This window comes from Vanacampus margaritifer, chromosome 18 (genome assembly GCF_051991255.1).
Source record: "Vanacampus margaritifer isolate UIUO_Vmar chromosome 18, RoL_Vmar_1.0, whole genome shotgun sequence".
Taxonomy (NCBI): domain Eukaryota; kingdom Metazoa; phylum Chordata; class Actinopteri; order Syngnathiformes; family Syngnathidae; genus Vanacampus; species Vanacampus margaritifer.
This window is the reverse complement of record NC_135449.1, coordinates 178656-204453: the sequence shown is the minus strand read 5'-3', so window position 1 is coordinate 204453 and position 25798 is coordinate 178656. Positions and strand designations below refer to the sequence as shown.

Genomic DNA, 25798 nt, shown 5'->3' with positions numbered 1-25798 from the left:
AGTAGGAGGCGCTGTGCTTTGACTCTCCAGACGGATCAGAATGTTCTTTGGGTTTTGACAGCAGACCCCCCCCCCATCCCCCCCCACACACACACCCCCAGGCGCCCCCCACCCCCCGAACGACGAACGTGAACACGCCACGGAGGTCAGAGCAGAATTTCAAACGTGTCAGTCATCTTCGCAACTGGCTGTTGATTGGTTGGCGGCAGTACGGCGCGTAGGGCCCGCCCCCTCGCGCACCTCAGCTCTTCTTCACCTTCAATTAATTGCATTTATTTTAGGGGCGTGTGTGCGCCCGTATGTTTTGTGTGTGCATATATGCATCTCTTGTGTTGTGTAGGCAAGTTTGTGTGTGCGTGCATGTGCACTACGTTTGTGGCCATGTCTTAACGTCCAAGATGGACACCAAAGGACAAGTGAAGCCCCACGTTGGTGACTGACTTCGGGTGGAGGCAGAGGCTGCTTACCTGCTCACCAAAGTGGCCGCATCCACCGGGTGATGGGCGCAGGCGTGTTCGTGAAGGAGGTGCGTGGACGTGACGATTGTAAATAAAGCATGTTCATTAGACTCCATTTGGACTTTCGGACCCGTTCACATCCGCCGCCGCCGCCACCACAGCTTTCTTTCTGCTCATTTGTAAACATTTTCATCTGGTTGAATAAAAAAAAAGTTCTTGGTTCTTCATTTGGAAGAGAAATGTACGCAGGTGTGTTGCATTCACTTTAATTAAAAACTGAGGAAAACATATTTTTGGAAAAATTACTTCAAAAGAAAGAGGGTTTTTTCTCTCAAAAGAATGCTTCTGTAAGATCATGCTGGTCCAAAGTCTAGAATAGAAAGACACATGCAATTCACTGGACAAAGATAGAAAGATTCACATTCATTCATGAAAATAACTCATTTGGGGCTGAAAAAGGTAAACAGGTAAAATATATTAAAATGTTAAGAAAACACCACAAAAAGAAAGAAATCAAGATCTGTTCTTTTTTTCCCAAGGGAATACTTTGGCCAGTAAAATATATTGGTGGAAACTGGCGATTGTTTTGCTTGACGAAACTGGCTTCCTTGCCCAGTTTTCAAAAAGGGTTCAACTGCCAAGTCATTTCGAACGACGAGTTTTAGCAGTAAACGTTGCTACTAGGAAGTGTTACCGATTGGCGAAACGTGATGCTGAACCGCCCGCCCATTAACTAGCGCGCACATTGATGACGTCACATGGAAAAGTCCTGCGTCCGGTCGCTGGCGGAGTTTGACGTGAACAAAAGAAAAAGCAAGACGAAGACGAGAGCAAAGTGCGCTCGGTGTTGATGCGGCTCATGTAGAACGACGCCCGCGCGCGACGACGTGAGTGTTTCGTCGACATTTTGTCCCGCCCGCGCGCCAACACGCAATGTTTGTCAGCCTTGTTGACGTTAGTATTAGCTGAAAGCTAGCGGACGAGATGAAGGCCAGCTACTTCCGCGTCTTACGGCCAACATTTTGTCGACAAACGTTAGTCGCCATGTTGAAAGGTGGATGTGCTTGTTGTCGGACAAGGGAAAGGGATGTGACGGGATGCGGGTCGGCCCGGCCGTCATCGTCTCCAATTTGCGTGTCAGGTTGCGGCCAGCCGGCGGCAGCGCGACCATGGAGAAGCCTCCGTTCCGACACAACAACCACAAGTGCGGCGACTGGGAGCTGAAGGAGCGGCTGGGCACGGGGGGCTTTGCCCACGTCTACCTCTATCAGCATCACGTGAGTCTCGTCCGCCGCCGCACGTGCCTCACGTCTCGTTCCCAAGTCAAAACAACGTGGCCAAAAACGTGTTGATTTGTCGCACGAGGGAAATGAGACGTCACAAGATTTGACTGTCAAATGGCTGAGTCAACTTGTCCTAGATCTACATCTCACAATTGTCCACTCCAAATTCATTTGTGGCGAATGTCATCTTCAAAGCAAAGCTTCCTTCCTTCCTTGACTTGACTTGACTGAAATGTGTTGTTGACGTGGCACAGGTGAGCAACGAGAAGCTGGCGGTGAAGATGTGCCGACTGGAACTGACGCCCAGGAACAAGGACCGCTGGAGCCGAGAGATCCAGATCATGAAGAAGTGAGTCGGAACCTCGTCATCTTTTCATCTTTTTCATTCTGGACTCGTCCTGGCTGCGAAATAGAAAATCCCCTAAACATTAACAATCACTACAAGTTGAGTTCCAACGAAAAGCGTTTTTCTGCTTGCCAATGACAATAGCTGTTCATTCAAAACAAATTTTGCTCTCCCGCCTTTGTGGGCTTTATCCCCCCCCAGCGTTAAATGCGTCAACTTGCACCGAAATGATAGAATGGCGAGATTTGGATCGTAGGAATGCGCAAATAACGTTTTGGTTGACCAAAAGGAATTGCCGAAACGCGATCCCTATGAAATGACCATTTTTGACGTGACAACTATTTGGTGAAATTGTGCAAATGTTGTCAGCACTGCCAAGCGTCCACTTCTCCTTTGGCAGCCATATTGTTAGTGCGAGCTGTGCACAGTCGGGGACATTCTTGTCTCCGTCCGCCAGTGGGCGAGTTGCGCTAATGTGGCCCAACGTGCGTTTGCGTCCTTGCGCCCGCTCAGGTTGAACCACATCAATGTGGTGGCGGCGCGGGACGTCCCGGAAGAAATCAGCATGATCGCCTTGAACGACCTGCCGCTGCTCGCCATGGAGTTCTGCTCGCACGGCGACCTCAGGAAGGTGCGAGCGGTCGGCCGGCCCCGTGTCACCTTTACCGCCCAGCGAGCGCCGTCCCTCCGTCTAACGGCGTCTTTGTTCAGGTTCTCAGCAGGCCGGAGAACTGCTGCGGTCTGAAGGAGAGCGAAGTTCTGTCCCTGCTCCACGATGTGGGTGCGTGGCTGACGTCACCGCCGCCTTGGCGTGCACGTCAGGCGGCGTCGTGTTACCTGCGTGCGTGAGTTGTGCAGTTGGTGGGTGACACGCTTGCGACTCTGGCAGGTTGCGGGATCCAGTACCTGCACGAGAACAAGATCAGCCACCGGGACCTGAAGCCGGAGAACATCGTGCTGCAGGAAGTCAACGGGAAGGTGACCTCTCACCCCAACGCCAATAATCCAAAAGCCAATTCAACCAAACGGTCGTGTAATTAACTGCCTGATGAATTTGTTTTTGAAAATTGACAAACGTTTGAATAGGAAGGAAGTTGACCAAATGACATTTTGGAAATTGTGCAAGCAGATTCTTTTTTTGGGGGCGGGGCTTTGTGCCAATCCAAAGCTTTCATCAATCAATCAATCAATGCAGACTTGCTTGTCAGATGGCAGCTCCCAAATGATTGAAATTGACTGCACAAAAAACCACAACATCAGCAAGCAAACATGAACATCTGGCAAAGACGAGCTCCTCCCATCCATTTTGTCCTCATTGACCTTTTTAGTAGGACACGGCGTTGGTCCTCGTCTGACCTTTTGAGCTGGACGCCAGCGAGTCATTGATTTGCTGGCTCTCTTTCCGCTTCAGCTGGTGCACAAGATCATCGACCTGGGCTACGCCAAAGATCTGGACCAGGGCAGCCTGTGCACGTCCTTCGTGGGCACGCTGCAGTACCTGGTGAGCCGCCCGGCCGCTCGCCGGCGCGCCGTCGCCACCGCCGGCTTGTCACGCGCCGCCCGTGTGTGTGCTGGCAGGCGCCCGAGCTGTTTGAGAACAAAGCGTACACGGTCAGCGTGGACTACTGGAGCTTCGGCACGATGATCTTCGAGTGCTGCTGCGGCTTTCGGCCCTTCCTGCACAACCTGCAGCCCGTGCAGTGGTACGTCCGACGCGGCCGACACGTCCGACGCGGCCGACGCGGCAACCGACGCACCAACAAACCTGACGTGTCCGTTTGTGTGTTGCGGCGCAGGGCCAGCAAGGTTCGCAACAAAGGTCCAAAAGACATCATGGCGGTGGAGGAGGCCAACGGCGACGTGCGCTTCTCCACGCATCTTCCCTACCCCAACAATCTCAGCAGGTCGGCACCAACGCAGCAAACATCTTCACAAACGTCAAAGTCAAATGATGATCAAATCATTGATGAATCGTTTTAAGCAACGCTTCTCAGCTGCTGTCGCTTTGTAGTTAGCCAATAACGTTTGTTTGTTTGAAAATCAAATCTGTTCCATTTTGAAGCAAACTTCTTTTTTGAATTTTCTGACATGTTGCAGAACAATCTTGGAACAGAATCACAATCCATTTCTTTTGAAATCAAGTCTGCTTCGTGGAGCAAAAGCTGGAAATTACAAACCATTTTTTAAAAGCCGATTGATTCATTGGGAGAAAAGCGATAGCTTGAGTAATCCACGCTGAAAATAATATTTGCAACCCTGCCCAAGTGACGTCGTTTGAAACGATGCGCTCATTTTGATGATTTCAACCCATGATCGCTCATTGGTGGATCTTTTGACCTGAAACTGAAAAAGACAAATAATCGAGGTAGCGATGGTGGATTACCCAGACAGGCTTTCGGTTTCAATGAAGTTAGCAGCGGCGGCCAGCAAAAAAAAAAAAAAGCACCTTTCCGCTGAGACCAATGACATTTCAGGCTTAACATTTGGACCTCTTTCATATCACCACCAGCATCCTCCTTACCAGTAGGTGGCGCCACACGGCATCATTTTCAAATGACATTTGTGTGATTGGAGGGTCGTGAACGATGAATGACAACAAACAGTGGCCGTTTTGGGAAGCGCCTGCTGTAGTGCGCCAACATTTGGACCCATTTGCAGGACGCTGCTGGAGCCCATGGAGGCGCTGTTGCAGCTCATGCTGAAGTGGGACCCGGTCCAGCGAGGTGGCGACGTCCATCTTGACAGCAGGAAGCCGCTCTGCTTCCATCTACTGGATCAGATTCTCAGCATGAAGGTGGGCCGCCGTACCGCAGCTCGCAAGAAGCGCCGGCCGGGCCGGGCCGGGCTGGGCCGGGCTGGGCTCGGCTGGGCCGGGCTGGGCTCACCCGTCCGTTCGCTCTCCCGCTCAGGTGGTCCACATCCTCAACATGACCACGGCACAGGTGCACTCGTTCCAGCTGGCGCCCGACGAGTCCCTGCACGGCCTGCAGAAGCGTGTGGAGGCGGAGAGCGCCATCGCCGTGGTCCATCAGGAGCTGCTGCAGGAGACCGGCGTGTCGCTGGACCCCCGCAAGCCGGCGGCGCAGTGCGTCCTGGACGGCGTGGTGCGTGAGCGCGCGCGCTCGTCCGCCGTCTGCCCGACGCCGTCCTAACGTGTGGATTGTGTCCCCCCCCCGGCGCAGCGCGGCTGGGACGCTTACATGGTTTACTTGTTCGACAAGAGCGCCACCGAGTATTCGGGCCCGTTCAGCGCCAGGCAGCTGCCCGAGAAAGTCAACACCATCGGTGAGTTTTCACCTGCCGCACGTCATGCCGACATCTTGATCGAGACTTGCCCAACGGAAATCGCGTGACTCGCACGAAAGGAGAACGTAAGCAGAAGAACGCCAATGTTGTGATTGCGCAATCAAAGGTGCCTTTTCAGTCCAGGAGGCTCGAACGCCGCTGCCGCTGGCCGTTCTCAAGAAGGTTTGGGCCGAGGCGCTGAGTTACATCTGCGGCCTGAAGGACGACTACGGCCGCCTCTTCCAGGGCCAGCGCGCCGCCATGTGAGTCGCCGGCACCCGGCCCAGACCGGCCGCTCGCCGTTCTCACGCCGTTTGTCGGTGGCCTTCCAGGCTCAGCCTCCTGCGCTACAACACCAACCTGACGCGCTGCAAGAACAGCATGTTTGGGTTCTCGCAGCAGCTGAAAGCCAAGCTGGACTTCTTCCGCGGCAGCATCCAGTACGACCTGGAGAAGTACAGCGACCAGATGCACTACGGCATCTGTGAGTGCCGCGTCGGCGCCGCCGAGACGCGCGTCGAGACGCGCGTCGAGATGCGAGTCGAGACGCGAGTCGAGACGCGAGTCGAGACGCGAGTCGACCCGGCTCGCGTGCGTTGGCGTCGGCTCACGTCCTGTTTTGTCCTCTGCAGCATCGGAGAAGATGCTGAAGGCCTGGCAGGAGAACGAGGAAAGAGCGGCGGCCTTTGCTCAGGTCGCTGATGATGTCATACGTGATGATGATGATGATGATGATGATGATGATGATGATGATGAAATTCGCGATTCCCCGCCATGATCTGTCAATTTGTTGAGTCTGCTTGGATTATCTCCAACGAACTCGCGCACGTCACATTCGTACTCCACAAAGATGGACGACAGCCGCTTGTCACGTTGTGGTGCGAGCGCACTCGTTTCTCGTGTGGTCCCGCAGGTGGCGGAGGTGAGCCACCTGGACGACGAGATCATGGCCCTCCATTCGGAGATCGTGGAGCTGCAACGCAGTCCGTACGCGCGGCGCCAAGGAGACAAGATGGAGCAGCTGTGAGTCGCTCACCTTTGACTCTTTCCGCCATTTTGCTTGTGCGTGGCTTGTTGCTTTGCAATCCGCTTTGTCGCCCTAAAAACAAAATCTTTTCCGCAAATCGCCCACCGCCGAATCAGGGATGACTTTTTTGGGGAGGGAAGGCCGCGTATCACGCTGGACTAATTGCAATCGAGTGTTGCCGTTTGTGTTTCAGGGAGGATCGAGCCGTGGAGCTCTACAAACAGCTGAAGATGAAATGTAAAGGTCAGACATCTGATGATGATGATGATGATGATTATGATGATGAAGACGACGATGACGATGGTGATCATTTTCGGCAGTGCCGGAGGCGGACCTGAGCAGCGACAGTTCGGAGATGGTGAAGGCCATCATCCAGACGGTGCAGAACCAGGACAAAGTGCTGAAGGATCTCTACACGCATCTCAGGTACGAGGAACAAGTCGCACGCACGCCTCGTCTGCGCCATCTTGAATGTGGCACGTGTGCCCGGAAGCTCGTCGCACCTTTCACGTGCACAAACCGTCACATTGGCAAAGAGATGATTTTGAATGCTCCGTTTTCCCCAAAAGTCCGTTTTGATGGGACCGAGAAAATTGCTCACACAAACTAATGAGCCCATTTAAACCAAAAAGGCTCACATGATGGATTTGTTGTGTGAAGTGAGAGAAAAGCGTCCGTTTGACTTTTCGTTGAAACGTGATTGCTAAATTTATTAGCAATCCAAATCTCGGCAAAAGCGCTCGTCATTTTGACGTTGAGGCCGAGCTTGTCGGCATCTGCTCGGTGCAACTTAAGTGTGTGCTGCTTTTTCAAGCTAACCAACTAACTGGTAATGTCCATGCCCCCCCCCCCCTCGCCCCCCCCCCCCCCCCCCCCAGTAAGATCCTAAGCAGCAAACAGAAAATCATTGAGCTGTTCCCGCGGATCGAGAAGACGCTGGAAAGCATCAAGGAGGCGGACAACACGGTCATGCAGATGCAGATCAAGCGCCAGCGCGAGTTCTGGCACCTTCTCAAGATCGCCTGCGTAAGTCACCGCCTTGGTGGGGGTGGGGGGGGGCAGTGGAGGTGGTAAGCGGGGTCCCGCCAGACGGCCTGACGCCACACGTCTTTGGCCGGCAGGCGCAGAACTCCACGCGCAATTCGTTGGCGAGCGAGTCGGCCAACCTCCCTCAGGTGTCCCAGTGGGCCCAGTCGGCGCCACCCGCCAGCGCTCCTCATCCTCTCACCTCGCTGCCCGGGCCCAACGACAGGTACGAACGTTAACATTGGTATTATTGCCGTTATGCGTGGAGATGAAAAATCTCGTCTCCAACTTACACCAATATTAAGACAAAATCATCATCTTGTAGAAGTCGGAAATAATTGCACAATTCATTTTTACAAGCGGTCGCGTGGTCCAATCGGATTTGCGTCACCTTCCAATCCATTTGAAAAGTCCGGCGTTGAAAAGTTTCATTCTGGGGTTGTTCAACGGATGTTTTTGGACCTTTGGCCGGCGATTTGCAATGACGTCAGCTCCCTCCCGCAGTGACGCGGCCCCCCGCCTGCTGCAGGAGACCCAAAAGTACCTGAGTCAGCTGACCAGCCTCATGCAGGAAGCGGCGGACGAGCAGGCCAAAAGCATGGTGGTAAGTTCTGCTCCAAACTCACGCTTCCCTCCTCCAACACACCCCATTCACATCATTTGAATCAGGTGCATTGGAGGAGGGAGACGGCGACAGTTTGCTCGAGTGCTTTTGTGTGACGTTTGAGAATTGACGTTTGAGAATTGACGTTTGAGAATTGACGTTTGAGAATTGACGTTTGAGAATTGACGTTTTGGTGTTGCCAAGGATCAAGACTGGAGTTGGACCAAGTACGAAACCTTAAGCGGCAAATTAAAGAAGAGAAACGCGTGAGACGGCGGACCGAAAATGTGCGAGCGCCGTTGTCGCCTTCAAACACTAACGACGGCACAAATACTGATGAGGATGAACTTTGACCTGAGGAGGAGCTGTTGATTTTCTTTGTTCATGTCGTGCTGCTGCTTCTCGCGGTGTAAAAAAACAAACGAGAAAAGGAGCTGATTGGATGTTGGACAGGAAGTGTTGAGGAACAACAAACTTGTCACAAATGCAAAAACGAAGTCAAAACACACAAATGTCCTTTTAATCAAACACTTTTGAATTGTTGAATAAAGAGAAAATGGATGGTGTGTGATGAGTCGTCATTCCCACGAACGCCGCCGCCCTCGTGTGCTTCGCTTGGGGAAGTTCCGCACGTCGCCGGCTGATTAAGCGGCCGCTTTGTGACTTCGCTCCACCGCCATCTTCTCCAGACGCTCCGTGTAAAAGCCGTTGAAGTCCAGCCTGTGGAGGTGGGTCAAAGGTTAACCGGGCTGCTGCGAGAAATATCAAAAATGACAAAGTTGCTAGCTACAACTCTGTTGCTCTTCTATGATACCGAAAGAAAACCAAAACAACGGAGGCCAAGTGTGCGGCGTGCGCGGAGTGCGCGGCGTGCGCGGACCTGTATATGATGCTAATCATGCTGTGCTCGCAGTTGTTGGAGCTGAAGATGCTGAGTTTGTCCAGAAGGTCGAGCAGCAGAAGGCTGAAACTGTTGTCAAAGTTGACGATGGACGCCTCAAAGCCCGCATCCGACGACGCCTCCGGCGCATCCGACTGCAAGCACGCGTCAGCCAACGAGCACGTCAGCAAAGGAGCATGCGTGGGGTGTGCTGCTGAGTCGCCCGCTCTGACCTTTGCCCCTTGGCTCTTCTTGCGGGCCGCGTCGTGGGCCGGCGGGCCGTCGGCGGGGATGCGCTCCAGCCGGAGGGTCTGCGTGAAACGCTCCAGCACGCAACAAAGATGGCGACTCAGACGGGGTGCGGGAGAGCGGCGGCGGGAGAGCGGCGGCGGGAGAGCGGCGGCGGCGCCTCACCTGCATGCGTCCGGCGAACATGACGCAGACGGACATGAGCTTGGAGAAGATGCGCAGCAGCTCGGGGTTGGTCAGCATGCAGTCCTTCATGCAGTTGTCCAGGAAGCTGGTGTGGTGCCACAGCACGTCGTCGATGTTGGACGCCTAAAGCGCCGGCAAGGGAGCAAGCGACCACGCCTCGGTCAGTCCCCGCCGCTGCGCCATCCTTTCATTTGCGGCCCACTCACCGTTTTGAGGTTGCTCTCCATCAGGTGCCAGGTGGGCTCCATCACCTCAAACATCATGTAGTACTGGATGTTCTGCACAAAGTTCAACATGCGCTGACGCAAGGCAAACGCCGCCGCAAACCTGCCACGGACGGCAGCGGCGGGTCAGCTCGGGTCACGCCACGGCGTGCGCGGGGAAGGCGGGGAAGGCGGGGCGGGCGCTCACCATTTGGCCGAGTGCGACCAGTGATGTTTGGCGTGTTTGTTGGTGATCCACACGTTGCACAGAAGACGCTCCACGTGCTTGCAGTAGAACATGTGGCGGAACAACATCTGGTATCGGGTCAACGCCTTCCTGCGGCACACACGCACCATCAGCCCAGCCGGCGCTTGCATTCACGCCGGCGGCGACGCGGACCTGTTGATGATGAGCGAAAGAGGCCACTTGACCACGTAGTCGAAGGAGAAAGCCTCCAGGCCGCTGAGGGCGGCGTCGGCCGGCTCGGCGTTGGCCACCATCTTCTCCTGCTTGGTCTCGATGGCCAGAACCCGCAGCAGCTGCGTGATGACGTCGTGCGGCATCAGGTCGATCTGTGCCGGCACAACACGGGCGTCAGGGCGTCAAGGCGGCGGGCCCCGCCGCGACGGCGGCTTACCTTGAGGTCGTCCTTGAAGGGGTCGGTGTTGGCCGTGCTCATGCGCAGCGCCAGCTCCAGGAGCGCCTCCAGACGAGGCGGGGCGATGTCGTCCACCGGCTTGCGTAACTCCTCCTCCGTCAGGTCCATGAAGTGCACGAAGAAGTCGCCTTTGTCCATCAGGAAGTAGTGCTTGATGGACCTGAAGGGCACAAGATCCAGGTAGGAACGCGTCGCTCACTTGACAAAAACATCCAAATGTTACGCATCAGATTTCTGGAAACCCGATGGAACTGGAACCAAAAACCAAAAGTCAAACGTGGCTTTGGAATGGATCCAATTGTTACGTTGACATCAGGTGCGATGTGCGTGCGTGCGTGCGTGCGTGCACCTGAGTCGGGCCACCAGCTCCTTCTCCTCCAGCAGGAAGTGCAGGAGGACCTTGCTGGCGTAGTTGAAGGCCTTCTCGATGTGCTCCACGTAGGCTCGCTCCTTCAGCGTGTAAACCACTTCCTTGGCGTCGGGACAGGTCACGTCGCGGCCGCACTCGCGCACCACGTTCAGGTACTTGCCTGACACGCACACGCCACCAAAGAAGACTCACGTCATCCACAGCACGCGTGTGAGCTTTGTTCAAATGATGACAATTCATTAGCATATTTGGCAGATGACTTCTTTGGTCCCTTAAAGGGGAAGTCAAGCCAAACATGCTCTCGACTGGAATATTGCTTGCACGCAAGCCCACGAGTGTGAAGAGCAAACTTGCGAAGCCGGACACGGGCCAGCATTTCTCATCTTTGAAAACGGCGACAGTACACGGATGATGGCGCGTGAGGGGGCGTGGCCACCTGTGCTGAGGATCTTGTCGGCCATCTTCTGCAGGAAGGATGGGATGCGGTGCTGAACGATGGTGTACCGCTGGTCCCAGTACTTGTCGTTGTAGTCCTCCTGGATCTTCTCCTTCTGCAGCTCGTGTTCCTCCACCATGAACTCGCTGCTCACACGCACACACATTTCAAGGTCATGCGACCACCTCCTTTCCAGGTCAACGGCCATTTGACCTCATCCAATGTTTTTGTGCAACAAACAGCAAGAATGACAACAGAAATGTCTCCAATGTTGTTGTCATGAAGAGGAAAAGGTGCGATGGCGTTCCCCCGACGACGTTGCGTCGCGTGACGTTTTCTTTTGGTAACACACCTGAAGACGTCCTGCCAACAACCAAATTCTAAGCTTCCTTTCCCGATTTGCTGCCCCCTGGATGTTGATTGGCTGTTCTCCGCCCACATCCCTTTCATCTATTCAAACCGGCGGGAGCTTCGCTGGCCTAAACGTTGACCCCAAAGTGATTGCGAGGCCTGGCTCCGGTCCGGTCCGGTCCTCAGGTGGGCACTCACCTGTACGGGTCGCGGATGATGCCCCTGTAGATCCACTTCTCCAGGATCTCAAAGTAGGGCACGCTGGCAGCCTTGGTGAGGTACAGGCACACTTCCTGCGCCTGAGCGTCGCCAGTGAAGTTGAAGGTGCGGTCGTGTAGGAGGCTGAGCGTGGCCCCGCCCATACACTCGCCCTTGTCCACCGACGACGCTGAAGGTGAGAGAGAGAGATGAGATCACACGGGCGCTTGGCGGTTGGTTCGAGTCTGCCGGCGTACCGATGGCGGCCAGGATGTCCATGGTCCTCATGGTGGGCTGCAGGTAGAACCAGAGCTTCTGCAGGGACAGCAGGCCGCGCCGGTGCACGTGCTCCAGCTGCGTGACCAGGATCAGGTACTCCTTCAGCAGAGTCCGCATGGCCGCCGTCAGGGCGTGGTTCACCTGCCCGTACTCAAACGACGACTTCTCCTCCACGAAGCTGCGGCGCAACAACAAAAAGGCGCCGGACCTCAAATGACCTTTTTGTCAGCTGACGTGTGACGTCACGTGCTTTGCTATTCGACCCGAAGTGGCGACGGACCGCGTGACGGTGGAGTAGTAGGACGCCACGGGAAGGATGCGCTGCACCAGCTCCTTGACGGACGTGTCCAGCGTGGCGTCCACGATGAAGGAGCGGTTCTGGCGGCCCAGGACCGGCTGAGCCGACACGTCGCGCCCGTCCACGCCCACCAAAACGAAGAGCAGATCCTCCAGAACAAGCTGCTCCTGCGCCGCTGGCGCCAGCGTGCCTGCGGGTCACGTCAGGGTACGAAAAACGGCAAAAATGACACCTTGCTGCAATTACAAGTAGCAAAACCCCTCAATTAGCAGACACGCACGCACGAACGCACCCACAGGGACGGCCGGATCGGCGGCAGGGGCGGGGCCAACCATGAAGTCCCCCAGAAGGGCAGGCCGCTCGTACACCCAGCCGGGAAAGACGGGATTGAGCTGCGCCGGGTTCTTCTTGTTGTGTTTGTCCCGCAGCATCTTGCGCGTCACCTCGGCCGACTGCGGACCAATCAGATGAGCGGTTAGCGCGCGGTGGCGGTTGGGCTGCGGCGCTGTGCGCGGCGCTGGCGTCAGTCGGTCACCAGCGGAGCGTTGGAGGTGGCGGTGGCGTTGCCGAGCTTCTTGCGCAGCTCGTCCAGCTCCTGCATGGACATCTTGGAGCCGCTGGTCGTCACGCTCAGGACGTTGGCGGACGCGCTCAGGACTTTGCCGGCCGATGTCGGCGCGCAGGCCTCCGAACGATCTTTGGCGTTCTGCTGCAGACGCTGCAGAGTCTGCAAAACGGCGGGGAGCGCAAAAAGACAAAATTGGATTCGTTTGGCTTTCTCTTAGCTGGACCATTTCCATTTTTTGGTCCAATCACATTTCAGCGTCTATCTATGCCATCGCTTCACAATCAAACTTCAACCGCAGTTTAGGAGACTTGGGACTTTTATTGAAAGATTTTCTGAATGTTTTTCATAACTGGCCGCTGCCGCACACGCTTCCGATCTTGCGTCTTACTTGTGAGTCCTCGCACAGGCAGGACAGCAGGTAGACCAGCGGGTCCAGGTGGCGGACATTTTTGGATCTCAGCTCCTCGTACTTCCTGAGGAAGTCCTCCGGCGTCTTGGAGAACTCGGCCAGCTTCACCTTCGGGGTTTCAAAGGCAAACTTGCGTTGAGGCGCCGGCGGGCAGCTGCTTGGAATGGATCTCGTACCTTGGCGCTGTGGGCGGAGACGGTGGTGGTGACGTAGGGCGTGCGGTGCTTCTGCAGGAGGTCGATGTAACCTTCGGCTCCGTCGCCTCCTCGCACGTCCAACACGCTCAGAAGCTCGTTGACGTGATGATGGATCCGAAACTCGCTCATGGTGCTGCAAGCACAACAAAGATGGCTGACGTGTATGCGTCAAACCGGGCTGAGAAATGTCAATTGACGGTGATGGCCAAATGTCCATCCCTCAATCCAAGATGGCGTCCTGGAAACTGAACTAATCACCAGCCAGCCAATCACAGAATTAAAAAGAATAACGTCATAATGTATGCATAAAGCTTCCGTCCATTGCCTTCACGATAATGTTGTGACTCGAATAAGCTTTAGAAGCTCATGCGCGTATGTTGGACGCTGCTTGTTTAACAACCAAGAAGAGTCGCGTTGCCTCCATTCCGCTTTGGAGGGACGACATGATGACATGCAGTTGTCAGGCTGCGAGTCGCTAGCCATCCCGCGGATAACGATGCTAACAAACGTACCACTTCGGTCGTCGCGACGCCTCACAAGAAAAAAGATGAAGCAGCGAGAAGAAGCCGTCACATCATTTGTACTTTTTTAGTCAGACCAGAAATGTTGCTTTGCTCAGGTCGCGCCATCGGGCTCCTTCTTCTTCTACGCTTCTTCACGCGTAGCACGACCCTACACCAACGACACCGCCCCCGCACTCCCCAACTCGCTGTGACAAGAAAACGGATGCATCGATGAGGGCGATGCACGCATGCCAGGCATATTGAAAGTGTAGAAACAAACCGATAAAGAAAAAAATACAAAGATCAGCATTGCAGAGGAATTAAGCCCATTTCTAATCTCAGCAACAACAAGAACAAAAAGCTTTGCTAACATGCAAACATACATACAATTGGTATATATATATAAATAAAATTAAAAAAACAATCATAAACATCAATATGAATGATACACGATGCGTTGTTTTCAGTTAGGAATAAAAAGTCAAAATGGCAGTCTTACTCGGTGAAATGACGCTCTGCACTCATTGAAAAGCATTAGACTTTGGATCATTGTAATTTGATTTGTGAGGATTATTTTGATTTCAAAATGCTATGAAATGTCGTTTGAGCACTATAGCAATCTGCCTGGTTTGTATGCTAGTCACCGGCAAAAGCAAAACAATATGCCATTTGTTTTGACCGTGTAAAGGAAGCATTTGTATTGCGGACATATCAGAAATGTCCAGTTAATCCAAATGTCAATGGACACATTTACATTTAGGGTCAATTAATAATAAATCACCAGGGTAATGCAGCAAGAAAACGTTTCTTTATTTCAAAGAATTTGTGCACAGATGAAATTTTACAATAAATAGTTGAACATTTGGGGGGGAATTAGAAAATTTCATTTTGAGTAAATAAAATTTGCCAAATAGTAACAGAAGATTACAGTAATCCGAAAGAACAATTTATATAAACTATTTCTGAATGTTGTGATAAGATAACTTTTTAGCTTAGCATCACCCCCTTCTTCTACGCTTCATCCCGCGTAGGACGACGCAACGATGCCACCCGCAGGTGAAATATAAAACTGCAACTCGCCAGCTGCCCAGCGTTTCACGGTTCCGCCGACGTCCCAACCCGGAAGTGTTGCGTTTGCGCGAACGACGTCAAATGTAGCGGGCGAGACGTGCCCGCTGACGTCACCAGGCTCCCCGCGCACGCTGCGGTCTGCGTCACAGACGACGACGACGTGTTGCGGTACGGCGGCGGACGGGAAGCAGTCGCGGTGCTTTGTGGCTGCGCCGTTTCCGAAGCGTCGTCAGCGAGAGCGACGCCATGGCCGAGCTGCAGATGCTTGAAGCGGCCGAGCAGGCGGACCAGCAGCAACAGCAGCACCGCGACGTCGTCCGCGGCTCAGCTCGCCTGCCGCCGCTCGGGCCGGTGGCGGCGGCGGCGGTGGCGGCGGTGGCTGCTGCTGCTGGCGGCCGCCCGCCGCCCAAGGGCAGCTCCACTTCCGAGCCGGACCCGCGCTGGGTTCGCCTCAACGTGGGCGGGACCTACTTCGTCAGCACCAGACAGACTTTGTGCAGGGAGCCCAAGTCGTTCCTGTTCCGACTGTGCCAGGACCACCCGGACCTGGACTCCGACAAAGTGAGCCTGCCCAATCAAGCGCTCGGATCACCGACCGAGGCCTGCCAGTTAACTGGCTACTTATTTGTTTATTTTGTATTCATTTGACTGCACTACGATGTTGTCTCGTGTAGTAGACGCAATAGATTCAAATGCTTTTACCGTCACAATCGTACCGAAGCCTTTTGCTAACAAATCAGGAAAGAACGCAATTACGGTGTCATGTTACAATGCGAGAAGGTTGATTTCCGCGTGGTCGAACAAAACGAAGCCATTCCTTCCGCTTCAGGTGACTGGCGAGGCATACGCAGGTCGGTTCTTCTTTTTGAACCTTTTGAAAGGCTCGACTCCGTGGTTGCGTCACGTGACAACTTTGATTGAAGACGCAAAGATGTCCGCCAGCGATCCCAGCTGTGAGGAATGGCTTTCTTTTGTTTTGCCCAAAGTGGAAGTGCAACTTGTCACCTTCAAATGGGAAAGTTGGCATGTCGGGAAACTTCAAGTCATGAGCAGAACATCAGGACAGCGCCAACCGCGGCTCAGGACAGAAGGTCAAGAAGACGTACCCAGCATTTCCCCGCTTTGTGTGTCGTGTGCAGGACAGCACGGGGGCTTACTTGATTGACAGGGACCCCACCTACTTCGGGCCCGTCCTCAATTATCTCCGTCACGGAAAGCTCATCATGGACAAGAACCTCGCGGAGGAAGGTAGGATGCTTTCGAAAGTGCCCGCCAAGCACTTGTCCCACCTTTTGTGTGTGTTCAGGCGTCCTAGAAGAGGCGGAGTTCTACAACATCGCCTCCCTGGTGCGTCTGGTGAAGGAGCGCATACGGGACAACGAGAACCGCACGTCGCAGGTAGCTACCGTTAGCACACACCCGCCGGGCTGCGTTTGCCGCGTCGTCATGGTAACGGCGCCTTTGGCTGACCTCCCGCAGGGCCCCGTCAAACACGTCTACCGCGTCCTGCAGTGCCAGGAGGAGGAGCTGACGCAGATGGTCTCCACCATGTCGGACGGATGGAAGTTTGAACAGGTGAGCCTCACCTGACAGGTGTGAAGAATTGCTGCAAAGTGTCAAGTCGGGTGCGAAGATGTGTGAGGAAACGGGTAGGAAGGCCTGGCAAGACAGGTATGACAAAAGTAAGGTGAGCAGATGTGATAAGGCTGATGACGAGAACCATTGGAGGATGTGCCACGGCGGCTGAGAAGAAATTCCGGAGACAGGTGACCAAACAGGCATGAAGCTAACTGACAAGACGGATATCAAGACGTGACTAAACGGGAATGACCGCAAGTATGTCAGGTCAGACTGATGACGCTGGGTGAGAGGACGGCATGAAGACACGATGAGAAGACGGGTATGAAGGTAGGTGAGAAGACGGGCATGAAGGTAGGTGAGAGGATGTTTTGCGAAGACCAGACGGGTATGAGGACATGCAATCAAACGTGTGAATTGCGAGCTGACACAAACAGGTGCTGAGATGGGGATGGAGACATGTGACAGGTATGATGTGCGTGCGTGACCTCCGGCTTCCCGTTTGTGTCCATCAGCTGATCAGCATCGGCTCGTCGTACAATTACGGCAACGAGGACCAGGCGGAGTTTCTGTGCGTGGTGTCGCGGGAACTCAACAACGCCGCCAACGGCGTCGTCATGGAGCCCAGCCAGAAGGCCAAGGTGGGTGTCCGCACGGGTCTGATGGGGGTCCGCACGGGTCTGATGGGGGCTCTTACTGGATCTTGTTGGAATGGTGGGAGGGGTCTTATGAGGACGCAGGCCTTTTATGGGGCCCTTCAGGGAATGGGGGCCTAAGGGGGACGGGCTCAACGGATGCTGGGTTCTACGGGGGAGGTCTTACGTGGGCTGGACCTAAAGGGTGGGGGTGGGCGGGCCCTGGATGAGCCTTAATGCTTGATGGGGGGGGGGGGGGGCTTGTATGGGCGGCAGTCACTCAGCCGTCGCTCTTCCGTGTCCAGATCCTGCAGGAACGAGGCTCGCGCATGTGAGGACGCCATCCCGACTACGTCCGCTCACAACAACCCACACAGGCTCCTCCTCCTCCTCCTCCTCCATCCGTCTAATTGGAGCAGATAGGATGTCAACTTCCTGTCCCCAACGGAGGGCCGCAAACTGGTGACCGAGGTGGGGACGACCGTGGCGGCAGTTTCTCCGCCTTTGGATTTCCCCTCGCTGTCACACGTGCACTTTGACCTTTGGCATATCTTCACACGTCAGACTTTGGCCCCACCCCTCATCATCCTCTCGTCACATGACAGTAAGTGAGGAAGCAACGCGTCCGCTCGGGCCAATCGCCCGCGGCGCCTTCAACTTGTTCAAACTTTGGGACGAAAACGAGTGGACGACGCCTGACTTTTGTTTTTACTTGTCATTTGTCTGCCGTGGCGAAATGTGCAACAAATGACCTTTGATGAGCAAGTGGCTGCTCCAACATGCTAGCGGGGATACGCTCGCCATTTGGGGAGGGGCGTTAGCAATTTGCATGCTATGTTGCTAACGAGCGTCAAGCGTTGTGAACAGAAAATCTCAAGTTTGCATGTGCGACGTCCGACGTGCTTGTCACGCTAACAAGCAACGTGCTATCAGAATGCTACGCATGTTAGCATGCGTCAGATCCGTTAGCATTCCTGGAGGACAAAGGGACGGACGGACGTAATATAGTGAACATATCTATGGTTTATTTGTGGTTCCTTTTCATATCATTTGGCGAATAACGATAAAGACGCAAATGTTTCTAATGGAGCACATTTTGGATGTGCCCATGCTGAATTGGCCACGCCCATTTCCCCAAAGTTGTTGATGATTTCTAATTTGAGGCATTGATAGACGATCAACGCACTCGTTAGTTGGCAGGCCGACGCAAACGTCACCTGAACGACGACATCTCGTCAAACGTCCCAAATGACGAGAAGCGCGCTCAAATGCGCACGCTAACGACATGAAAATGTGAACGTGTCCATTTACACGCAAAAGCATTCTGTCGATCCGTTTCTGTCTTCGGAGTCGTTGGTGTGTAAAAAGTCGACGTGTCCTGGCGACTAGTCGGGCCGCGCGATATGGCGGCTTTCACCATCTGCTTCTCTTCCACTCGTGGTTGCTTGCGGGCTAGCTTATCTCCGGCGTGCGCTAACGGACGATTAGCCACACGCCGGCCCACAGAAGGTCCCAACGTGGCCGTCTCGCGTGCATGCGCGCTCGTGTCTTTTGTGTCTTTGACTTCTTGCACATTTTGTCCACTTGAAAGTCTTTTGTCGCGGTGCAACTCTTCAAGCGTTCTGGCCATAAACGTTGTCTTTGCAAAGTCGACTCTTCAGCTTCTTGCATGTTGAAGGCGAAACGGGTGCGGGCAGATGGCGAGACGCGTTCTTACCGCCGCGTGACTCCAGCGCTGCGAAGGCCGCCACGAAGACAAGCCGAGCGATCGGACATGATGACGGAACGAGTCGACGACCAGATGAAGCGAGGTCATCGAACGGGCGGCTGCCGTGGAAGGCGAAAAAGACGGGTATGGAGACATCCAGGTAAGATGATGGCAGAAAGACTGCCGACAGGAAGTGAGCCTTCGTATGCAGCGTTTCCCACACATTAGAATTTGAAATGGACCGATTTCCACCGGAGGCTCGTACCTCGTACCGCGCCAGCGCGTTGTTGGCGAGCGTTTCCGTTCCAGCTGAGGATGTCGGAAGTGGACCGTACGGCGCTGCTGGCGGCACTCGCGCCTACGTTGGGCCGGAGCGAGCCCAGGACGTGACGTCAAACACCACGGCGGTTGATTGGGCGGGCGGTCCTGTGATGTCATCAGTAATGGACATTTGGGGGGGGGGGGGGGGCAACTGACCAGCCGTGTCCTTTTCGACACGTGTTCGTCTTCTTCTCGTCTCTCGCCGTGCATCGCCTCGAGGGCTTTCCCACGATAAAACATCGTCCTTTTCTTGGCCGCCGCCCCCTCCTTGCGTTGCGAGCTCTGAAGAAGCGCCACAAAAAATGGTCCTCCATGGCTTCCGTGTTTTGGTGCCGTGTGGTTTCCCGCGCTCGACTATCGTGTCGCAGCCGGTTACGAGTTGCGTCCGCCCGGCGTCCCGAATGCACGTTGGAGATGGAAACGCAGTGCGTGCGTGGGTTGGGCTGAGCTGACCCGCCAGCGAGCCGAGCGGTGCCGTGCCGGGCGCCAGTGGAAATACGCGATAATGACATGGTTGCGACATGTTTTTAAAATATTTTTATGTATCTACTGCATATTTTGATGACATTTTCTTGAAATCTACTTGGGTGGCCCGCCCAAGTATTAACATGGTGTGGGAAACCTGTTACGAGACAAGAGAGGCATGAAGATGTGCCGTCAAACGGGTCTGAAAGCATCTGACAAGATGCCTCATTAAAATGTGAGCTAAAGGTGTGGAGACGAGACGTCATTGGACAGCCAAAAGTCACAATTGTTGGCATTTGCGTCTCATGCTTAGGTTTGTCCTTTCGGCTTTGTGTTGTCTTGCTCGTTTTCACCTGCGCTCGTCAACCAGGTGCCATCCAATCATCTCCCACAGCCAGCCACTCGGGTCTTGTCAGTTGGCTTGTCTTTAGGCCCCGCCCACACCAAAGCCCGTTTCAACGTATCCTCACAAGCTTCTTAGCGTTTCGGCCGTTTGTCCACACGAGGGCGCCGTTTCGGAGCTTGAAAGCGATGACTTTTGAAAGCGGCTTCCAGAGTGGACAGATTTCAAAACGCCACATGCAGGAAACTCCTCCAGCCGCGACGGAATGGTCGCAGCTCCACGACGACGCCTTGTCGCAGATTGCTGACGTCTGCGGCAATCCTCGCTCGAACCGTCGGGCTGTCAACAACAATGGCGGATTGCCGTGTTGTAATCGTTCTGCTTGGCCTCCTCAGCTTGCTTCAGCTTTTTCAGCAAAATATTTTACTTCTCTTGTGTTCGTCTTTTTCAGGTTGTTTCGATACATGCAAAGCCACGTTTGTTGTGTAGATTGCAATAAAGTTCGAAAAAAAGTGTTTGTCGCCGTGGCTGATTCTTCTTCTACGCTTTCCGTTAACTCCCTGTGGCTGCGCTACAGCGCCACCAAGGTTATTTTAGTGAACTAACACTAACGAAAAAACTAAAATTCAAAAAACAATTTAGTTAACAAAATAAAAAACAAAAAACGAAAACTGAAACTTGAAACTGCATTTTATGTTTGCAAAACTATAATGATAGCAAAAATGTCCTTTGTTTTAGTCTTTGGTAATAAATGTAATGCATGAATGAGCCTTTGGGGATGATTTTGAATGTGATTTGAAGTCTATTTATTTTGATATTAACCGGAATAAGGACATTTGAAAGTGTGTCACACAAAAGTGACGTCATTAAGCAACAGCCAATAGAAAAGCACCTTCAGATGACGTTGCTCCAATGGAAGTTAATACTTTTCTTTTCTTTTCTTTTTTAACTAACTCAAACTAAGCATTCATGAAATAACTGCAGCTAATAAAAACAAACTAAAATGAAAAATCCCGAACGATGCCGACCCTGAACGCCCCCCCGGACTTGTCATCGACATCAGAGGTCCCCAACCCTGGTCCTCGGGGACCCGGTATCCAGCCTGTTTTCCATGCCTCCCACAGCCAACACAGGTGATTCATATCATCAGCTAATCAGCAATCTCTGGAGAAGGCTGATAACGATCCCCACCTGTGTTGGCTGTGGGAGACATGGAAAACAGGCTGGATACCGGGTCCCTGAGGACCACTGATCTACATGACAGCCGTTAAGCGTCCTCAGCGTCTTCTTTTGGACACGCAAGTCTTGAAATGCGGGTACGAGACTTGTTTGAGGAAGGAGGCTGGCTTTGCTTCCGTCCGGACGGGGTCTTCGTCTCCTGGTTTTGTTCAGTCTTTGTTGGATCATTGTTGTGCTTGTATTTTGTTGTTACTTTGATTTTTGGGGTCTTTTCAGAACTTTGTTGGTTTTCTTTATATAGAGTTTGAGCCACTAGCCCCGTTTAATGTTTTTTTGTGAAAAAATAGTTTTCTGCCTCCCTGCATTTGGGTCCTTCAGCACCAGCTCACCTGACAAGGATTCTTTTGTCTCAATCTTTCGTCGTTCCTCGTGTTGACGTTGGTTGTGGCTGTTCGGAGTAAATCAGACTTCATCCAACTCCAAGAGCTCCAATTTAACCTCATTTTAATTGTGTTGAATTTTATTATTTGCTGTTATTGACATGTAGCAACTCAAACGAAATCCTTCATGCGTGACGAGCGATTCACCTTCAAACGTGACTTGTTATCTCCTTCCAGTTGATCGAGATGTTTTGTTTTGTTCTCTCTCTGTCTGGTTCGCCAGCATTCAGTTGTGAGATGAGGAGATTGAGCTCTTTATGCTTGTCATGATCTGACAAATGAGTAGCCCCCCCCCCCCCCCCAAAAAAAAACAACCCCCCCCCACCCGATGTCTCATCTTGCTGGAAGGATCTTGAAATAGCGTCTGGAATCCCATCTTGCAATCTGCTCATGCAGATCTTGTTTTTGCATGATGTTCTCGGCTGTGCGTGTGCGTGTGAGGAAGCCGCTCGAGCACGTTGACCTACATGTGATGTGAGGGTGGATGGGGTGGGGGGTCTTGGGGCGCCCCACCCTCGCCCCCCGCGCAGGCCTGCCAGTTGCCTCCCATCCCCCAAACTCGCCCATCCCTTGTCGGTCGGCTCGTCTTTTGGCTCCGCGACGTCGAACAAACGACGACGACCGAAGAGGACCCGAGACGAGAGGAAGTGAGTGAGGACGCTTGTCTGATGCCTTTGTCTACTTCCGGCTTGCAATTGCTCCACTTCCTGCTCGTCCCCAACTCGCCAGTTGCTTTCTTCTTGTCGCTTTTTCGCCTTGCAGGCGCTTCCAGTTCGAGCGTATGACGTCACCGGCCTCGTCACGAGCACGGAAGTCAAAGCAAAAACAGTGTATTGTGCTTAAAATGCGCGCGAAAGTGTGGGGGGAAAAGGTCAAAAGTCACTAGCGAATAGTAGCGACCTCGATGACGCCATAGTGTGTCCGTCCAGAAGGTTCCCCGCGCTGTCAGCGCAGATCGCGGATGCTGATTTCCACACAACTAGCAGCTCTACAATCAGAAAAAGAGACTAATAATAATAATAATAAGAAGAAGAAACAAATGATAGTTTGTAAGGGAAGCGTCAAAGCGCTGAATGTGCGTGTAATAAAGCTTAAAGCTGCCCTATGGCCCCACAATAGCCTTTTTATCTGAGCATTTCTGACTGAAACATCTTCTATTTAGTAGATGAACACGTGATCTGTTCACAATGAGGGGACTCCGAATCAGACTGGATTTGGGTGCGATTTCCTGCCCTCTGTCTGCAGATGATGTCATTGGAGCGCGATATTGCAGACATAAAGATGACCTGATCCACAATTTTGCATGCTGTCCATGTATATTTTCCTGCGAATACAGAACGGCCTAAAAGATGAGCTAAATTGTTGTTGTTGCTCAATAAGTGAGACCTGATTTTGACGGCTCTTCACCTAGCAAGGCAAAGAGCAGACTGGTTGCTTTCAGCAAAAACGCCGCTCGCTGACCTCAACGCAAGAGAACTAACTTTTCGTGAAAGAAACATTTCAAGCAAAAACGATGCTCATATATATCATTTTATTTTTTTGCTTCTGTGACCCCTTTAAACTATAAAACAAGAAAAGGAAGCATGGACTTCTTGCAAGTGCTGTTGCTTGTCCTCACGGTTCTTTGACTTTGTCGGTCCGGTTGAAGGCACCATGACCAGCAGAGGAGGCGACAGCGACCGGAGCCTCAGCGGCGCCACCTAGCGCACAATGACCAACGACGAACGTGGGCACGCGGGCGACGCGGGCGGCGCGCACTGCAGCAGGACGGCCGCAGAAAGTGCTGATGACGAAAGGCGAGCGACGGCCCCGGACGGCGGCTGGGGCTGGGTGGTCCTGCTGGCCACCGTGCTGGTCCTGGCGCTGACGCTGGCCTTCCCGGCCTGCGTGGGCATCTTCTACAGCGACCTGCAGAAGGATTTCAACGCCTCCAACAGCCAAACGTCGTGGGTGCCCGCCATCATGACGGCCGTGCTCCACGCGGGAGGTCGCCAAAACCACTTCCTGTCCCCCGTACACACAAGTTGCACAATTGCCGTCGATAGGCTCGTCGCATCGTAGAAATACAAGTAGTACGGCGTGCCAAGTTGCAAAGCGCACTAATAGCGTTCATTGTAGCAGAAATGGAGAGCGAAGTATGAATGGACGCTATTACAGATGGCGGTCCTTGAAAAAGGTAGCTGGTCTAGTAAAGATGGCGGCGTAGCAAGACGAAGACAACTTGGTACCCACAAACACATTTGTTGTTTCAGAAGTGTGTATGTAACTGGGAAGCTTTTAGCATTCATTGCTACCCAAGAAGTAGCTCTCACTTTCCCCAAAGTTGCTGAGCTCTGCTCGGCGTGGACGACGTGCTCGCAACACGTTTACAAAGTCGACGCTCGTGGAGCCGACGCTACTGGCGATAGACCAGCACAATCGGAGTCGTGCTAGCGATCCAAAATCCAGAGTAGGATAGTCAGCGTCAATCCGGTACAAGTTGGGACAAAGCTAGCATATTGTAGATGCTAGCTTAGCCTTAGCTAGCTTGTGTTTGTGTTTTCAGGCCCCGTGTGCAGCGTTTTGGTGGAGCGGCTGGGATGCCGAGCGACCGTCATGTTGGGCGGAGTCCTGAGCGGGCTGGGGATGGCCGCCAGCTCCTTCACGCGCTCCATCGGCCAGCTCTACGTCACGGCCGGCGTCGTCACCGGTGAGCCGGCGGGGCGGGGCGGGGCGGGGCCCAACTCGACGCTCGAGATGTTTCTTCTTTTTCTTTGCGTCCGCTTCCAGGCTTGGGTTTCTGCTTGAGTTTTCAGCCGGCCGTGACCATCCTGGGTCAGTACTTTGTACGGCGCCGCGCCTTCGCCAACGCCGTCTCCTCCACGGGTACAGCGCTGGGCTTGTGTACACTTCCGGCGCTGGCCAACTTCCTGCACGGCGAGCTGGGCTGGAGGGGAAGCTTCCTGGTTTTGGGCGCCGTCTTGCTCAACTGCTGCGTGTGCGGCGCCGTCATGCGGCCTCTGGAACGGGAGCCCACCAAGCCGGCGCCGGTGGGCCGCCAACCGTCGTCCGGCTCGGGCTGCGTCGGGACGTCTAGGTGAGGGACGCCGGTCATGTGACTCATTCATATACATTCCCGAGCAATTTGATTGGCGCCCAACACACAAAGCGGCGAACCAATGGCTAGCTAGCCAGCCGCTAACCTGAGCCAACAGCGTCCGACGCCTCACTGCGACTTTGCGCCCTCGTCAGGATTTCGGCTTGCGTGAGCAAGCACATGGCCCTGGACCAACTGCAGCGCAACCGGCGCTACCGCGTCTACGCCGTGGCCATCACGTGGACCATGCTGGGCTTCGTGGTGCCGCTGATCTACCTGGTGCCGTACGCCACCGCCAATGGCATGGAGGCGGGCCGGGCGGCGTCCCTGCTCTCCGTCCTGGGCGTGGTCAACATGGCGGTGCGGCCGCCCGTCGGCGCCGTCTTCAGCCTGCCGTGGTTCCGGGGGCGCCACGTGTACGTGTTCTCGGCCGCGCTGCTGCTCAACGGGCTGAGCAACGCCGTGTGCTGCCTGGGGCCCGCCTTCCCGGTGCTGCTGGCCTACGTGCTGCTCTACGGGCTCTCCATGAGCGTGGTGGGCTCGCTCATGTACACCGTCCTCATGGACGTGGTGGACATGAGCCGCTTCGCCTCGGCGCTCGGCCTGCTCTCCGTCATGGAGAGCGTCACGCTGCTCGTCGGACCGCCGCTGGCCGGTAAGAATAACGTTGGGATGACCTGGGCGGGCACTTACCCGAGATGATTGTGGAAAACCCGCAGGAATCCTGGTGGACTCTACGGGCCAGTACTTCTACGTCTTCCTGGCCTGCAGCGCCGTCGTGTCCTCGGCCGCCGTCTTCCTCGCCACCGCTTTTTGGTGGATGGATGCCAGCGAGCGTGCAACAGGAAGCGCAGGTCAAGAAGATGGCTGTCAATCAAATGATGAACTCCTTGTCGAGTCGCTTGTCGTCTGCAGGCCGCCAGGTGGCGCTCTGACATCAACAAAACAAGCTGATTTGTGCTAATGACGTTTCAATATGCAAGCTTCGACACGCGCCATAAAAAAAGTGCAACCGCTGTTGGATGACAACTGAGATTGTTATGATTATGATGATGATTTATTACTTAAATGGCATTGTTTTAAGATCACTCGTCTTATTTCAAAGTTATCATTAAAATCTGATTGCAGTCATTTTATAATCTTAGTATTTTCACCCAATTTTAATGT

The 25798-nt window shown here is 53.8% G+C and overlaps 4 protein-coding genes across 8 annotated transcripts; 3 read left to right on the top strand and 1 right to left on the bottom strand.

Moving 5' to 3' along the window:
• The first annotated feature begins 110 nt into the window (after nt 1-110).
• Nucleotides 111-8595, top strand: LOC144038506 (inhibitor of nuclear factor kappa-B kinase subunit alpha-like). Of its 3 annotated transcripts, none has more exons than XM_077551060.1 (22): nt 111-526; nt 1600-1735; nt 1996-2090; nt 2601-2718; nt 2799-2868; nt 2977-3065; nt 3499-3588; nt 3666-3790; nt 3884-3991; nt 4746-4881; nt 4997-5191; nt 5270-5372; nt 5512-5635; nt 5705-5856; nt 6005-6066; nt 6286-6395; nt 6593-6642; nt 6720-6825; nt 7278-7425; nt 7521-7651; nt 7930-8029; nt 8234-8595. In XM_077551060.1, the coding sequence occupies exons 2-22, from the start codon at nt 1628-1630 to the stop codon at nt 8297-8299; spliced, it is 2286 nt and encodes a 761-aa protein (XP_077407186.1). In that variant the 5' UTR covers nt 111-526; nt 1600-1627; the 3' UTR covers nt 8300-8595. The 3 variants fall into 3 exon arrangements, with proteins under 3 accessions (XP_077407186.1, XP_077407185.1, XP_077407184.1); XM_077551059.1 differs by lacking the exon at nt 111-526 and adding an exon at nt 1179-1345; XM_077551058.1 differs by lacking the exon at nt 111-526 and adding an exon at nt 1195-1345 and having other exon boundaries at nt 1538-1735.
• tubgcp2 (tubulin gamma complex component 2) lies at nt 8528-14056 on the bottom strand. Of its 2 annotated transcripts, XM_077551056.1 has the most exons (18): nt 13825-14053; nt 13292-13445; nt 13095-13223; nt 12674-12865; nt 12431-12590; nt 12121-12328; nt 11819-12018; nt 11562-11751; nt 11013-11158; nt 10556-10736; nt 10186-10366; nt 9948-10120; nt 9756-9884; nt 9551-9671; nt 9324-9467; nt 9143-9232; nt 8910-9064; nt 8528-8749 (listed from the first exon to the last, which is right to left on the bottom strand). In XM_077551056.1, the coding sequence occupies exons 2-18, from the start codon at nt 13439-13441 to the stop codon at nt 8674-8676; spliced, it is 2625 nt and encodes an 874-aa protein (XP_077407182.1). In that variant the 5' UTR covers nt 13442-13445; nt 13825-14053; the 3' UTR covers nt 8528-8673. The 2 variants fall into 2 exon arrangements, with proteins under 2 accessions (XP_077407182.1, XP_077407181.1); XM_077551055.1 differs by having other exon boundaries at nt 8910-9232; nt 13825-14056.
• An 823-nt stretch (nt 14057-14879) lies between these two features.
• Nucleotides 14880-18747, top strand: kctd2 (potassium channel tetramerization domain containing 2). Its single transcript, XM_077551061.1, has 6 exons — nt 14880-15447; nt 16026-16134; nt 16193-16284; nt 16366-16461; nt 16980-17105; nt 17405-18747. The coding sequence occupies exons 1-6, from the start codon at nt 15133-15135 to the stop codon at nt 17432-17434; spliced, it is 768 nt and encodes a 255-aa protein (XP_077407187.1). The 5' UTR covers nt 14880-15132; the 3' UTR covers nt 17435-18747.
• A 3150-nt stretch (nt 18748-21897) lies between these two features.
• On the top strand, nt 21898-25770 carry LOC144038857 (monocarboxylate transporter 6-like). Of its 2 annotated transcripts, XM_077551641.1 has the most exons (6): nt 22058-22202; nt 23204-23542; nt 24101-24244; nt 24325-24631; nt 24787-25286; nt 25351-25770. In XM_077551641.1, the coding sequence occupies exons 2-6, from the start codon at nt 23266-23268 to the stop codon at nt 25593-25595; spliced, it is 1473 nt and encodes a 490-aa protein (XP_077407767.1). In that variant the 5' UTR covers nt 22058-22202; nt 23204-23265; the 3' UTR covers nt 25596-25770. The 2 variants fall into 2 exon arrangements, with proteins under 2 accessions (XP_077407768.1, XP_077407767.1); XM_077551642.1 differs by lacking the exon at nt 23204-23542 and having other exon boundaries at nt 21898-22202.
• The last annotated feature ends 28 nt before the right edge of the window (nt 25771-25798 follow it).